The sequence below is a fragment of the Sceloporus occidentalis genome, unplaced genomic scaffold (genome assembly GCF_023333645.1).
Source record: "Sceloporus occidentalis isolate IW3139 unplaced genomic scaffold, rSceOcc1.0.p SCAF_10, whole genome shotgun sequence".
In the NCBI taxonomy this organism is placed as follows: domain Eukaryota; kingdom Metazoa; phylum Chordata; class Lepidosauria; order Squamata; family Phrynosomatidae; genus Sceloporus; species Sceloporus occidentalis.
This window is the reverse complement of record NW_028316990.1, coordinates 7199369-7215769: the sequence shown is the minus strand read 5'-3', so window position 1 is coordinate 7215769 and position 16401 is coordinate 7199369. Positions and strand designations below refer to the sequence as shown.

Here is a 16401-nt window from a genome sequence, read left to right as displayed (position 1 = left end):
AGTCCAGCACCCAAACCGCTACACTATACTGACTCTAGAATGTGCATTGCCTTTATGCATTGCCAATACACACTGCAAAGCTCTAAGACTGTTCATCCACATACATTGCTCTCCATTGGTATTCACCATAGCGTTGCCATAACGTAGCCTTGGCAGTGGATATTTACACTATCCTGAAGATACGTAGGATATCAGCGAATGTGTTTTTATACAAGTAATTTGCTCCTCAACGTTGTTAGAGCTCTGAGCCTTTGTTTCTAGGACTAGACCTTTTGATGTCAGCCTATTGGGAGCTTCTTGCCTTGATGGATTTTCCGATGGAAGCTCATAATATGTCTTATCTTGTGCGCTGTGGCATCCATTAAATTATCCGGCGTGAGTTAGACAATCCTCCAAAGCACTAGGACTTCTTTTGAGCCCACAAGGTGCCTTTGGTCTTTCTGGTGGACTCAGCCCCATTCTTCCTTGTCTCTGCCAAAATTCATCCTTCTATAAGAAAACCCTCCACTGTGTCTCCGCATCCCTTGAGAGGAGGGAATTGTTTTTCTGCTTCCGCAGTTTGCTGTTAATGAAGCGCAAAGGCTGCCAGAGAGCGCTCCCAAGTAGCGAGCTACGCAACAGATGATCTGGCCCATCCATCCTAGTACAGAGATTTGATTAAAGCGTTAATTCTTCCTCTGGCGGATGGAGAGAGCAGAGCACAGTCACCTGGCAAAATAAGAGAGGAGGAGGAGGGAGGAGAGAAGAGAAGAGGAGGTGCTTGGAAGCTCTGAAACGCTAAAATCAAAGTGGCGCCCATCCATCAGAGGTTAGCGGTTTTTCAAAGATAATATGGAGTCCTTTGAAAGGATGTGTGGGATGAAGAATTGTCGACTTTAAAGCTAATAGGGCATGTCCTGTGGTCTCGCTGGCAGAGATGGCGCACTAATCACCAGAAGATGACGGATCTTCCCATTCTCTCGCTTCTCCCCACCATCTTTGTCGCACTCCTTTCTTTTACAACTGCGGATACGTTTGGAGCCACTGCTGGAAATCAGATTCATTGCAGGCATGACTTTTTCAGCCTGATGTCTGTCTTTCTTTCCTTTTTAAAATAATATCAATTACATTTCAAATCGTAACATGAAAAACTACAAATCAAACAATGCCAAGACATATATAAACACAATACTAAAAAACAAAAACAACAAATAAATAGATTTTAAAAATCTAAAAAAATCTAATTCCCTTCCTCTGTCTATCTTTCTTGAGCATGCGCTGCCTTCCCTAAAGATGCCACGGTGAAACCCAGTTCTAAGGACATAAGGAGTTTCTCAGCTGGCTTACACCGGTTCATCTAACCAAATGCAGTTTATCGTCCCTGGCAGCAGCTCTCAGACGTCTCTTCCTCCCCTTCATTCTTCTTGGAACCGAACCTTGTGCGAAACATAATTGGAAAAGCTGTCAGTTTAGAACATCACAGTCTTTGGCTGGCATCCTGTTAGTGACATATGAAAGTCACAAGTCCATCTTAGGCCTGTATCTGTCTTCTTTGGCCATTGTGGAGGTTGGTATTCTTTCCCATCTTCTACAACCACCAAAGCCCTCCACCCACCCTAGGATTCATGGTTTTGCTGCATCCTGAACAGCCATTTTGTGGCTGTTGGAGTTGGAGAGTGCTGGGGATTAGAGAAGCAGCTGGCTATGCCCTATAGTTAGACACATACCAATGACATTCTCCACTGAAACCCTGGCAGGTCTCAGCAGAAGATGTTAATGGTGTGCCTCTAGTTATGGGGCATACCGAGATGCTTCTCTAATCCCTTCTTCCACTAGCCATGGAATAGCCCTTGAAGGGGACTCTTGCAGCAAAAAATGTAACTCTTGGAGGTGGGATTGTGGAACTGTAGCAGAATTCTGCTAGTAAAACTCTTGTGCCACATGGGCAACATAGTGCCTTGGTTTTTTATCTTATCAGAATCTAACCAAGACAATTGGCATAGCCACATTTCCCACTTAAGAATGCAATGTGTCATCTTGAGTTCTGCAAGGGTCCATCATGGGCTGCTTCAATGTGCCCAGATCCCACTTTAATCTGCATTTAAAGTCAGAGAGGACTTGGAGGCACACATTCAAACACATAGAGAAGGCAACAAACTTGCTTTGGCCAGAGAGTGCCCAAGTCTTCAGGCTTTTGAGACCCTTCCTCTGGTTGTTTATAGATCACTTGATCAGTACACAATTTGAAAACTAAAGTCAGTTTTCTAAAATGTCTGTTGTTTTTGGAAAGGTTAAATACTAGAGGTTCCCCAGTCATAATGACTAAACCCATCCTTTACTATACCTAGCTGAGCTGTTCCCTTCCAACCAAGAAGCCCCCTGAATTCCACCCACAGCTTTTCACCAACATCATTTTTGTGGGTTTATTGGGCTATGTGGCCATGTTCTTCTCAAATCTTCTTGTGCCAGCCACAGATATTGGTAAAACGTCAGGAATAAACTCTTCTAGACCTTGGCCACATAGCCCCAAAACCCCACAAAAAACTATGGATGCTGGCCATGAAAGCCTTTGACGTCACCATCGTGTTTTTAGTGAAACTCAGCTTTTCACTAACACCTTGTTCCTAAAAAAACCCCATCTACTGTTGCTGTTAGGGGCACAGCTACCCTCACATCCCTCCCTCTTTCTTTGGTGGCTGGCGTCGTTTGCAGATGCTGCTCTCTGTCATGGGCTTGGCTCTCTTTCCTGCCATGCTTCTGAGGAAATGCTTGACTAACCTGTTTATTTTATAGCCACTATCAAAAGGCTAGTGGATTTATATTTGCTCTGCTGTTTCAGGCTCCAGAGGCATCTGTATCTTCCCTGGGATGATTAATGGCTCTGAGGAACAAAGCAGCCCGTAAATCTTAAAAGGCAGGAGAAAATAAAAAGGCTCTCTTCCCCCTTTTCCTTCCGCTCCTCTCCCTCATTACTGCCAGGCTTGGCAGAAATGGACCTGGCTCGCCACCCATCTTGGTGATCTTTGTGCCTATGCAAATCAAATCTTTACAAAGCAGGCAAGATGCTTCCTCCATACACAGCTATTCCCCCTGCTTTGCTGACCTATAGTACATAGCAAGCTTATAACACCACCCCTTGTTTTCTGTGTGCCTCCTTTTTCAGCGTGCGCAACTACTTTGTCCCTGTGTACCCTGTAGCCATCCTCTTGTCCCCACTGCCCGCACCCCTCCACCCCATGCATCCAGATCATTGACTCATTCATGTACCTTCTGGAGAAGGTCAGGGCAGGCTGGCTGGCAGCGGAAGAGGGCCGGGTGTACGGCGCTCCAGGCGCATGCCGCGTTCTGAGAGCGAGCAGATGTTCCTGCTCATTAAAAATTCCAATCAGCAGGCCCATCTCTTTGAATTAATTATGGCCGATGTATCTTCTGAAGAGATTATGAAAGTCTTGAGGAGCACTCAGCTGCTTGCGGAGTGTTTGTTGTGGTCGTATTTAGTAAATACACTTGACTGATGGAGGCAGTTCTCCCTGTGCCAGCCGGCAAGAGAGCAGCTTCATCCCAAATGGCAGTGATGCAAGGACAGGTTGCCCACCTTGAGGAGGGTGGCTGTGCAAGTCAATGGAACTATAGATCAAGAGAACTATAGTGTCTAGATCAGCGGTTCTCAACCTATGCGTCGCAACCCCTTTGGGGGTTGAACAACTCTTTCACAGGGGTCGCCTAAGACCATCGGAAAACACTTATTTCCGATGGTCTTAGGAATGAAGACACCGATTGGGGGGTCACCACAACATGAGGAACTGTATTAAAAGGTTGCAGCATTAAGAAGGTTGAGAACCATTGGTCTAGATCAAGGGATAGTGGCACTACTCTGCCTTGGTCAGGCCTCACCTGGAATATTGTGTCTAGTTCTGAGCACCACAATTCAAGAAAGATGTTGAGAAGCTGGAGCATGTCCAGAGGAGAGCGACCAAAATGGTGAAGGATCTGGAAACCATAACTTAAGAAGAGAGACTTAGGGACTTGGGTATGTTTAGCCTGGAGAAGAGAAGGTTAAGAGCTGATATGATAGCTCTGTTTAAATATCTGAAGGGATGTCATATTAAGGGTGGAGCAAGCTTGATTTTTTTGCTGCTCCGGAGACTGGGACCCGGAGCAATGGATTCAATCTAAAGGAAAAGGGATTCCTCCTAAACATTAGGAAGAACATCCTGACAGTAAGAGTTGTTTCAACAGTGGAATGCACTCCCTCAGAGAGTGGTGGAGTCTCCTTCTTTGAAGGTTTTTAAACAGAGGCTGGATGGCCATCTGTCAGAGGTGCTTTGATTGTGAGTTCCTGCATGACAGAATGGGGCTGGACTGGATGGCCCTTGAAGTCTCTTCCTATTCTGTGATTCAAAGTGAGGGGCTACTTCTGCCTTGAAAGCCGCGGTGGCACTTTGATTGCATGAGGATCCTCTCCAGGGCTTCTTTATATCCTTAATTAAACAATGAGAAGTCCAAGCCAGGAGCATGACAGAGCTTTGCTCCCTTCCAAAGAGATTGATAGATTTGTGTTTACTTGCCCAGCAGCAACCACCATACACCATAAAAACCATCCAATCTTCTATTGTATTCCCCCAGAGTAGTGGCTTGGGGCTCTGCCACAACCCTCCAAACTGGTTCCAGTCTAACCACAGAGTTCCCCACCCCTCTCTCAAAATCAAAAGTTGCTTTGCCCGTCTCCCTTGCTGAAGGATGCAATTTAGCAGAGAAAGCTTCACTTCCGGAACAATATCAATAAGCTTCTGGGCAAAGTATTGCTGTGTGCATGTGTAATGTCAGGTTTCGTTAAGCCTTTGGGTCAAAGGTTTGGGGCCCTTTTGACACGACACAATTATATGATCCCTATGGAATCCTGGGATTTGCAGTTTGGGCAGAAGTATTTCAAATTCTCAGCCAGAGAGCTCTAGTGCCTTGCCAAAGTGCAGACCCCAGGAATCCATAGGATGCAGTCATGGCAGTCAAAGTTGGATCACAGTGCTATAATTGTGCAATGTGGAAAGACCCTTATTCTTCATGTCGCTTGCAGATGGTTCCTGAGATCTGGATGTTTCACCTTAAGCTATAGCTGTGTTTGAATAACTGCCATATTCTGAAGGAGGGATTTGGCAAGCATCTGGGCTAAGTCAGTGTGGAAATTATTCCTTCACTTCCCCTGGTCCTCCTCTTGCCATTGCCACTGTAATCTCCCAAAGAAGTATGCTGCTCCTCTGAGCTGATCCCTGGCTTGGTCTTCTTGTAGCAGAGACCAGCATACAGAAGAGTTGGGATGAAACACAGCAAAAGGTTCATGAAACCAGAACTCCCTGAAAAGCCTTGGTAGTTCAAAGCCGTCCCATTTGGAGAGAAAATAATGTCCCATCATGCATGCAAACAGCACCTGAATCCCATCCATGGGGCAGTATCTTCTGGGCCTCAAAGGACTGTTTCTCACAATAAAGACACATTGCTTATTTAAATGTGCGGATTCTGAAACTGGAATATGTGCATTATGCAAATAGACATACTGTGTTTCCAAGATTCATGTGAGCATGTGTCTCTGTGTGTCTACTTATAAGTAATTTGCCAAGCAAATTAGGAAATCAAAGAACATGGAAATTTGGAGTTTGGGTGGCTATAAGGGCAGTTTGTAAGAAGCAGTAGCAGCATCTCCACCCAGGTTTTTACATTTGTTGTTGTTGTGTGTTTTCAAGTAGTTTCCAGCTTATGGAAACCCAAAAGCAATCCTATCATGGGGTTTTACTGGAAAGATTTGAGCAGAGGAGGTTTGTCATTGCATTCCTCTTAGGAGGCTGAGAGAGTATGACTTGCGCAAGGTCCCCCAGTGGGTTTCCATAGCCGAGCGGGGATTTCAACCTTAGAGTCTGGAGTCCAAGTCCAGTGTTCAAACCACTACACTACACTGGCTCACTTTATTGCTTGCCCTTTGTGTAGTCTCAGTATTTTCTTCAGTAAAGCATTGAGAGCTAGAAACCTTGTGGTTCCCATCCTACCATCCGAAATGTGAGAGTTTTAGGATATCCTGATTGGCACCAGATCCAGATTGAAAGGGAGGGCAGGATTTGGGAGCTGGGTCTGTATTCTGACTCCTTTTAACATCCGTAAACTGTGTTTTTTTCTGCCTGGGCACACATCCAGGGTGCTGCTGAGCAGAAGCCCACCTCCTGCAGCTCCCTCAAAGCCATTAGGAGGTTTTTATCCTTTTAAAGGGGCCGGGGAGAGCTTTCAAGGGCCGCTTGGCTCCCCGCCAGGCAAAGTACGCATAAAACGGACCCCACTGACTTGTGGGCTCCGCAGAAGCTGCCACTGCCGGGATCTTAATAGCTCACATTGCCTGTGTGTGTGTGGCCTGCAAAAAGGTCAGCTTTTGGCTGCCTGGCCTGGATGTGGGAGCTTCTCAGAAGGGAAGTGGTTCACCAAATGGGATTTCCTTCCAGTTAGAAGCAAGAGGAGGAGCCCTGTCAGACATACATACCCATTAGGCGGCTAGTAGTTGATCATTCAATATTGCCTTGGATGGAAAGAGGGGCAAGCAGATTGCTAAGTTCTCTTTTGTTCCCGTGCCCAGGGGATGTTTACCATGGCCGCTTTTTCTGGCCGTCGGGCGACACCTGCTCCACCCTTCTTATTGGACTTTCCCGACCTGTTAAAAGTCAATCGATGCTCCAAGCAGGGTTTTGTTAGCAGTCAGAGAAGGAACAAAGAAGCAGCAATTGGTCAGAGTGTCTGGGAGTCTGGGTTGTGACCTGCTCTCTTTGTTAAATGCCATGCCCACCTGTCTGGTTTTGAGGCATCTCCTTTGAAAAATGAAGCTCTGCCTCTGGAGCAATAGTCTTGCTTTTCTGGCCAGACTTTTCTGGAGTTTGTAGCTGTGTTGGTGTAGTGCGTCTTTTAAGCCATGTGTGATGCCGCAGACGGTTTGGGGAGTTAACAAGCTGGTCTAAATCCGGCTCAGTCACACTTCTTCCATAGGCTTTTCAGCAATGGGGGAAGAGGTCTTGTTGCCCGTGCTCGACTCATCTGATGTCTCATTTTAACGGCTTACTTATTTTAGCACTGATGTCAAACAAGGGGGTAGATTAATACTTGTATGGATTTAAATGAAGCATTATGAACAACCTTTGACATTACCGAGTTCAGAATAGGAAGCTAGGAAGCACTCTTTCCAAATGCATCTCTTCTTGTTGTCTTTGGTTTTGGCAGAGAAATCTTTAGCCATATTGACATGTCCGCTCCTTGTAAACTGTCTCTGCTCTTTTGACGTCTTCCCTCTCCCCTTATTAAATGGAGCTAATATAAATGGGTAGCTGGATACCCAAACCTGATAGTCGCCTGCAAATGCCACAATTGGAGTGCAAGGCAGCTTCTAGGCCTTCTGATCCCATTGGTGGTGCCTTCATTTTGATCCTGCTCTATTTCTGGTGGTCGCCCAGACAGCATCTGGCCTCTCTTGATTCCTGAAGGTGCTGGGAGCAGAGGGCACCACACAAGGCCCCAAATGGATGCTATTGCCTCCATTCCCTTCTTTCTTCTTGTGTTGGTGTTGCCAGAATAGCTGTGACACCAAAAGGCGAGCAGCTGCCTGCACAGCTGATGCCATGGTTGGCCTCTTCAGGGAACGACTGGTCACAGACCAGTCTGCTCTGCCCCACTAGCAGTGCCAGTTTCCTAATGCCCTTTGCCGTTCTTTGTACATGCATCACTGTTGCCAGGATATCCAGCATGGCAGCTGAGCAGCTGCCATTCCAGCTGATGCCAGACTCACTCCAGGAATGACTGGCACAGAGTCTAGGTTTCAGGGGAGAAAACAGGGAGAGCTCCAGCTCATCCAAATACAGGGCAGTCTCGCTCGGCACTGAATCTATGGCATATTGTAGAACCAGATCCAAAATACACCCCATAAGGAAAAGCTTGCTAGATCCAAATCCCCTTTCTAATAGTGATGGGCCAAATGCTGCTGGGAAGACCACAAGTAGGACGTGTAAGCAAACTAATTACCTTGGCTTTAAAAAGTGTTAGCCTTCTCTTGATCCATGAATTTGTCTGATACTCTTAAAGCCATCTAAATCACACCTTGTGTCTGGAAATACCATGCATTAAGGATGTATTGTGTAGGAACTACTTACTTCTACCATGTCCTGAATTCAATTCTAATTTATTTCAGTGGATAACATGTACTGAGCTCTAGTACGGGGGGGGGGGGGAGATCTCTCTCTCTCTCCCCACACCATTTATGCATTTTGTAAATGTCTTGCACGCTGACATGGTACACATTTGCATGAAAAATACCTCTCTGCCGTCTTTCTGTTTGACTTTAACACAGATCAGATGTTGAGATAATAGACAGTGTGTCAGAGGTGATTTATGGCTTGCACATGCAAACACATTTGACAGCACAGTCCTTCTGCATGTTTCATGGAAGTCCCACTGCGTTCGGCTCCTTGCTGTATTTGATCAGAATTTGGATCCCACCCAGACCACAGATTGTTTCCGTGGCCTCAGATCAGCCCGTATTTCTCAAGTGGCAAACCCCATTAAGGAATAGTGGTTGGATATACGGAGGGTCAGCATAGTAAGGCTTGCAAAGTGCTTTGCCAATTGAAAAAGGATAGAAGTGCTCTTTGGTTCACACTCCTGCCATTCACACTAGGATTTTTGTGTGGTCTGTATGATCTTGAAACCAGAAATCTGGGGAGCTGCCCAAGCCAGTCTCCGTTACCAAATTAATGGAAAGTGGATAAAGTTTCTCTTCCCTCAGCAGCAAGAAGTGTTGAACTTCTTTTGACCCAGGCACATCTGTGTGTGCTCTTTGTGTCCCCTTCTGTTTTCCCAGCGGACACTGCAGCGATATAATGGTTTTATCTGTTGCTTCTTCCTCTTAGCAAGAAGCTGGGTCGCGAAGCACCAGTGGAAACAGCAGCAGTAACAGGGATCGCCTGATTGCCGAGGCGCCATTGCCCCAGGAGAAAGCCAGTGGCCCAACGGTTCCTTCTCACTTGCTTGGGACGCCTTACTCCTTCGGGATCCCACCCAACTCCATTGTGCAGGACTCCCGCTTCCCACCTCTCAAGTAAGTGGGGCTGTGGAGGGTGTACGATCGCAAGAGGGAATGGTGGGGTGTGTGTGTGTGCGCACTACAAGAACAGCTCCTTCCTCTTCAAAGTGCAAATATCTTAGCAGTTAGTCTCTAGCCCACCCATGTCTTTGTTTTTATCTGAGTCATTCTGCCTAAGCGTATTCTGACCTTTGCAGAATAGTTCCTGAAATCCCTTTCCAATCACCGCAGTGTGATATCATTTTGCATGTAAGAGATTGGAAGTTAGTTGGGAGGAAATAGTCTTAATTTCATACATTTGTCTTCTCATGTGTCACGCATCACGGAGTCTTACAAAGCTTTGGTGAGCTCCAGCCACTTCCCTGCAGTCCTCCAATTGTAGTTTCAACACTGCTGTAAGTTGAACTAGGACAGCAGGTTGTGATCACTATGCTGTGATCACTTGGGTGCAGGTAAGAAGCTTTACCCTCCCTCCGCAAGATTGCTGTTTTCCCACTGTTATGGGGCAGGGGGGGAAGCAATTTTGATAAGGATAGCTGGGAAGCGAGATTTAATCCCACCACTGTGATCCCATTCTCTGATTTTAGCAAGTGAAGGGGGGAGTTTAAACACCCCATTTCTGTGTATTGAGGTGTATGTCGGTAGGAAATTGGTTTGTCTTATGTGACAACCCCAGCTTGACCTTGTATGTAGTTTCCAGGGCAAAAAGGTTGCCAATACCTGTTCTAGAGCTGCTGCTGTCCTGTCCCCAGCACACTATTACCTGTCTAAGTTACAATCATGCTATAACACATTGGAGTAAGACCATACAGCAAAGAATACAGTTTCATAGGAGGTTGTCAGAATGATGAGGCTATGTGTATGTGCATGTGAGTGAATGGGTCTTATTGGCATTGGACTTTTAAAGACTGTGGTTTATGCTGCCATTTTTCCTGGGGTTTAGCCATGTTCATCTGTTGCAGTAAAAACAGTAGAGTCTTGTGGGACCTTAAAAAGGCAACTGTCCTTCCCCCCTGTTCCCTGCCTGCATCTAGATGGGCACAGCTGGGCAAGACCTCTGCCCAGCTGTATTTATATTTTGTGAGACTAGAATCACTTGTTCTAGTGTAAAGAGACACAAAGGCAGGCACAGTCAGAATGGTTGCTGCAAATGGTCCAAACTACTTTCTCTCTCCCTTTGTCCCTTCATTCCACTATTAGGTGTAGGGTGAGATAGGAGGGCCATTTTGATGGCTGCCTCAGACTTTGCAGCTCCCTCCCTGTCCTTCTGTCAGCGAGCGAAGACCTTTTTGTTCCAACAGTTTTAAAAGGCAGGGCCGAGGGTGCCATATTGTTTTGGACTGAGTTGTTTTTAATTCATCTTTTAAGTTGCATTTTATCCTTTTAAGCATAGGCTTAAATTGTGTTAATGCCCTGAATATTTTAATCCCATTTCAATGTTCACTTTTTGCTTGTTTTTAGCTATATAACATTTTTAAAGCTGCCAGCTGCCTTGAGTCCCATTTTTAGAAGAAAGGTAGGATACGAATAAATGTGATGATAATCATTCTTCCCGCTTAGCAGCCTCCAGCGGCCTGTCCACCACGTGGTGCCTCCCAGCGCAGTCACAGAAGACTACCTGCGCAGCTTCCGGCCCTATCATACAGCCGAGGAGCTTCGCATGTCCTCCCTGCCTCCCATTGCTCTGGATCCAGCCACTGCTGCCGCTTACTACCATCCCAGCTATCTCGCTCACCATCCTTTTCCTCACCCGGCCTTCAGGTAAGAGCCAGCCAGAGCCCACATGGGAAATCTTTGTCCATTCCACCTTTCCTGCATGTGGAGACCAGGATTTGATTGAGGCTTTTGGGCAGTTACCCCGGCAGGTCCTTTGGAGCAAGTGCTAATAAACAGGTCTTGCCCACAATGGAGGCTTCTTTGAAGGCTTCAGCACAGCTGTAATAAAGCACAACAGGCAATCACTTAAAGCGGCAGCAGGACTTCGGATGTCAGGCTACTAATTTGTTCTCTGAATGAGGCCCTGTGGAGCAGTGCCTGCCTCGGCTCAGCTTCTGTTATGCCCTTGGCAGCAAGGCATGCTGTGCCCACGGAGAGCGGAGCTCTGACAACGGACGTGGAGCACAAACGTTTTTAAGAGAAGCTGTGGGGAACCAAAGAATCACCCTCCAGTTTTTCCTCTGTGACTGGCCTGCCATGTTTGTCATGCATGCAGAGCTGTATGCTTGGATTTTTATGACATTTGTTTGGGAATGTTCTGTACAACTGAACCCACTGACCCATTACTTGCGGTCACCTTTACATACTCCTCCATGGTAGAGTGGCTGAGTGGCAGTGACCAAGGATGCCTCAGTATGGGAATGTCTTCCTTGGGGCCACATTAACTGTTTTACGTACCGAGGCTTTGAACTACGGAAAGTGACTTTCTACTCTGCCACTGTTTTTACTGCTTTTCCCCCTCCTGAAAGTCATAGGCCTGCCATTCACAGGTATACCTCAGTTAGCAAAGTAGATATGCCTATTTTTTTAACAGAAAATTTGGTACCAGAGGCAGAAAAACATGGGAAGAATAAGGATAGGTTCCTACACTACCAAAAAAGAAAGAAAAAAGGAAGAGCCGTTTGACATGTTTCAGCAAATGGTTTAGTTAAAATTAACAATATGCATGTGAGAAATGGAACCAGCCGCTCTGGTAAGCCTTGCAGAAGTAAATGAAAAACATGTTGAACCTTCTAAACACCACATCCAAAAAGCCCCCCCCCCCTTTCACCAGCTTCCACTTTTCTTGGAGTTTTTCATTTTGGTGGCCAGACATGTGTTTTGTAAAAAGGAGCTTCATTGTCAGAGGCTTTCACTGAGGGTATGCCTGTATATTATTTAGGAGATTTTGACCTGTGATGCTGTTTCTGTACCTTTTGTGAAGAAGGAGACACAGTAAAAGTCCACCTCCTGATATTAGAATGCCCTGATAATATTCCTTCCAAGAGAGCCTCCTTACTCACCTAATCTATTTCATTTATTTGGCAGACTCGCTGATAGCTACATCGCTACAAAGGCTTATCATAGGCTTTCTCTTTCCAGGATGGATGATTCCTACTGCCTTTCAGCTCTACGTTCGCCTTTCTATCCAATTCCAAGCCCTGGCTCACTCCCGCCCCTTCATCCATCAGCCATGCACCTCCACTTGTCTGGAGTGAGGTATCCCACTGAATTGTCTCATTCGTCTCTCTCTGCGCTTCAATCCGAACGCATATCCAGCCTGACTGCAGAGAGGTATGAAATTTTCTTTTTAGAACATCTTGGCTATTGCAGGAAGGAGCTGAAGGTTCCCCCATTTTCAGGCTTACTCGAGCTCTGATTTTCTTTTGCTTCTTCAGGTTGCAGATGGATGAGGAGCTGCGGCAGCGGGAACGAGAGAAGGAACGAGAGCGGGAAGCTGATCGCGAACGAGAGAGGGAACGGGAGAGGGAACGCGAGCGTGAAAAGGAGCTGGAACGAGAACGAGAAAAGGAGAGGGAAAGGGAGAGAGAGAGAGAGAGAGAGAGGGAGCTGGAAAGGCAACGGGAAAGAGCCCGGGAAAAAGAGCAGAGCATTGTCAAAGCCATGGAAGGCCCCTTCCTACCAGTGTCAGAGTTGCACGCACTGAGGAGCCACCCACCGGAAGAACGTGTCAAACCATCTGAGCAGCTAACGCCAAACCGAGCAGGTGACCTGGAAGCTCTTTTCCTTTGGAAATTCAAAGGCAGCGGTCTATTTTGCCATGGGTATGATGACAAAGCCAACCGAACTCAGAGGCATAGTCATTAGAGTGTTAAGCAACTGGATCATTCGTGGGCTGCTATTCCACTGCGATACCTAGCTCTGTGAAGGTCACTCTTAGTAAAAGCATCTGTGGGAAGGTTTTACATTCTAAGGTGCTTCCCACACATCAGGTCTTGTAACACTCATCCTTCTAATGCACTGTTGCTGTTGCATTCATGGCACACATTGTTCATAGTTTATTTGCAGAGCTAGTTGTTCAACACTACTGGTAGGTTTGTACCGTCTGCAGTCTGCACTCCCCTGGGTTTGCCCGTCAACTACAAAATCTGGTTGATTTGACATTAACATAATGTAAAGTACCCCCACCCACACAAAGCACAATTCCAGCCCCGAGGTGTATGGAGAAACCTTTTTAAATGTATGGTCCTTTCTAGTAAAACCTTTTCAGACCAGCTGAGAGTTTCCAATGGCTTTCCTGCTTTATCCTTTGCACATCACTGCCATATCTGACCTCTTGGCTCTCTGGGCTATTGTCCTCTTCTCCATTCTTCCTCTTCTACAGAATGGTGCATTGTATTTGGCGTATTTGGCTACATGTATGAATTATGGAATCTGCATACTGAATGTGGCTTTTTGTGTTTATGTAGGGCTTTAGAAACTTGTTGTTTAGCATCAATACTTCTTCCATGTTAGAAAGCAAATTAATATGACTCGTTCTATAGAATATCACTTTTCATTAGAGCATGGTTATGTCTGCACCTGAGGACACAGGTGCATTTTTCATGTGCCTCACATCTTCATGCATGGTGTATGGGGGCCCTGCAGACCCTAGACGATATTGTTGTTTTCAAAATTATATTATCTTCCCATAACAGTGTCAATACTCATAGGCACCAGAAGTTCTGGTGGCACAGTGGTTACATGCCTGCACTAGCTAACAGCCACTGTACTAACTGCAGCCACTAACTCACAAACCACAAGGTTGTGAGTTCAACACCAGCTACAGGCTCAGGGTCGACTCAGACTAGCACCCCTCTGAGGTTGCTAAAATGAGTACCCAGATTGTTGGGGGCAATTAGCTTACAGTTTGTAAACCGCTTAGGGAGTGCTTAAGTGCACTGATAAGTGGTATAGAAATTGATTGATTGATTGAAATTTTATTTATATACCGCCATTCCTGCGATCACGACAGTTTACAAAACAATAGTAGAAATACATTACAGGACAAGTTACAGATTATAAATAAGAATTAACAGCAAAAAAATCCCTCATATAAAACCATACACTACTATACATCATTAAAATCCGTCGTTAAATCCAATCAAAATCGATAAAACAGTCTAAAAATACGATACACAATACACAGGGAGAAAAAAACAATCAGGACATGTGGGGGAAGGCTTGACAAAATAAGTAGGTCTTAAGGTTTTTCTTGAATGACTCCAGGGAGGGGGCTAAACGGAGCTCCTCAGGGAGAGCGTTCCAAAACTGCGGGGCCACAGCAGAAAAAGCCATTTGCACAGTCACTGCGTACCTCGTCTTGGTAACACTCAGAAGTTTTTTCCCACCTGACCTGAGAGTGCAGGGCGGACTGTATGGAGAGAGGTGGTCCTCCAAGTACTCTGGGCCCAAGCCATTTAGGGCTTTATAGGTAACAACCAACACCTTGTATTGGGCCCGGAAGCAGATTGGTAGCCAATGCAGATCTTTCAATATAGGTGTTATATGGCTGGCCCTGGAGTTACCAGTGACCAGCCTAGCGGCCATATTTTGAACCAACTGCAGCTTCCGAGTTTGGTACAAGGGTTGCCCCATGTAGAGCGCATTACAGAAATCGAGTCAAGAGGTTACCAGTGCATGTACCACTGTTTCAAGGTCCCCCCGGTCCAGGTAGGGGCGCAGTTGGCGTATCAGCCGAAGCTGATAACAGGTGTTTCTAACTGTCGCATCCACCTGAGGAGTCAGGTGAAGCGACGAGTCAAGAAGCACCCCCAAACTGCGAACGGAGTCCTTCATGGGGAGTGTGACCCCGTTCAGGACAGGTGGACAAACCTCCTTCCCAGGACCGGGAGAACCTATCACAAGTACTTCCATTTTCTCTGGATTCAGGCTGAGTCTATTTTCCCTCATCCAGCCCATTACCGACTCCAGACAGGCATTGAGCGGAGAGATGCCATCCCTAGTCACTGCATCAGTCGGAGACACAGAAATATACTTGCGTACTTGCTATTACTATTGCTATAGGTAACATTGTCCCCCAGTTATTCTTCCCCCTTCTTCAAACTGAACAGATGCATTATGATCCGACAGCAGCCTCCCAAAGCTAACTGAATACATCAGCTCTTTTGCCCATAAACATTTGGTTCTCTTTTTTCCCCCCTGCAGAGAAACCCAAGGATTCTTCTGCAATCCAGACACCCAAGCCAGTCCAGCATCCTTTGCACCAGTCATCTGCCTCGCACCATCCATTGCCCAGCCTCATTTCCAATCACAGTCTCTTCCCTCTGCCTGGAAGCAGCACAGCCACGGCGCTCCTCATCCAACGCACCAATGAGGAAGAGAAGTGGTTGGCACGGCAGCGGCGGTTGCGGCAGGAGAAGGAGGACCGCCAGTCCCAAGTGTCAGAGTTCCGGCAACAAGTGCTGGAGCAGCATTTGGATATTGGGCGCCCACCTGGACAGATGGAAGTTGAGCACAGGCCAGAGAACCCCCGGTAAGACTTGCTTCTCAATGAGTAGATTGCTTTGCCTCTTTCCTAAGGCCATCCTCCTAGTAGCTAGGAGGCTAGCTGTTGTCTTTCCCTCTCCAGATTGTCAGGATGAGATCTGAAAACATTCAAGTCCTGATCCAGGTTGAGGTGGGTTCTTTATAGGGAGAGAGCTCAGCTGGATTGGTGCCTCACTAGGATAAATGAGACCCAGGACCTTCCTCTGGCTCCATTCTGTGTGGGTTTCAGCAGGCACAAACTAATGCCATCTGACAGCTGCTTGGAAGCTTGGGCAGCATGAGCATCATGGCCTCCATCCAACCGACGGTCACCAGGTGCCACTGAGACAGTTGTCACTAATTGGTGCCATCTTTGGCAGATGGAGGGAGCAGGGCCTGGGCGACGGCTGTCTGTGAATGGGTTAGTCTTTCTGGCAGTGCAACTTCCTGGCCTTCAGTGTGCAGTCCAGGCAGAGGCAGAAGAGTCCAAGGTTGGCTTTTAGAGCCTTACTGTCTGCTTGGCCAAAAGCAAGATGATTGCTCTTGAACACAACACGAGTCTCTCCAGCCACAGTGGAGCATGTTTTTGACTACAGACTAGCTTAGGCTTCAGTCTCAGAGTGAGAGCTTTCTGCTAGCCCACCTCTCCTTTGTTATACTGGGCAATGTGTGAAAAGCTTTACAGGGCCAGAGAGTAAAAGCCAAAGCATTTGCACAGAAAGACCGTCTCTGTCAGTGCCTGCTTCCATGCTGCTTGTGCCTCTGGGTGGATGGATATCTCTTTTCTTGCTCTGATGCCAAGGACTCACTTAAGCACCACTGACTCAGCTCATCCCTTTGGCTCTGCTGCTGGCTCC

At 46.6% G+C, this 16401-nt stretch overlaps 1 protein-coding gene across 3 annotated transcripts in view; it reads left to right on the top strand.

The window, feature by feature from the left end:
* The window catches only part of LOC149305785 (genetic suppressor element 1-like), a 359677-nt gene that overhangs the window by 330831 nt on the left and 12445 nt on the right, over positions 1-16401 (top strand). Inside the window, exons 5-9 of one of the 3 annotated variants that reach the window (XM_089540535.1) lie at positions 8907-9094; positions 10643-10840; positions 12158-12349; positions 12454-12782; positions 15224-15551. In XM_089540535.1, coding sequence (XP_089396661.1) covers positions 8907-9094; positions 10643-10840; positions 12158-12349; positions 12454-12782; positions 15224-15551 — 1235 coding nt within the window. Of the gene's footprint in view, positions 1-8906; positions 9095-10639; positions 10841-12103; positions 12350-12453; positions 12783-15223; positions 15552-16401 lie in introns of all 3 variants that reach the window. The other 2 variants (XM_089540534.1, XM_089540533.1) reach the window with 2 other exon arrangements.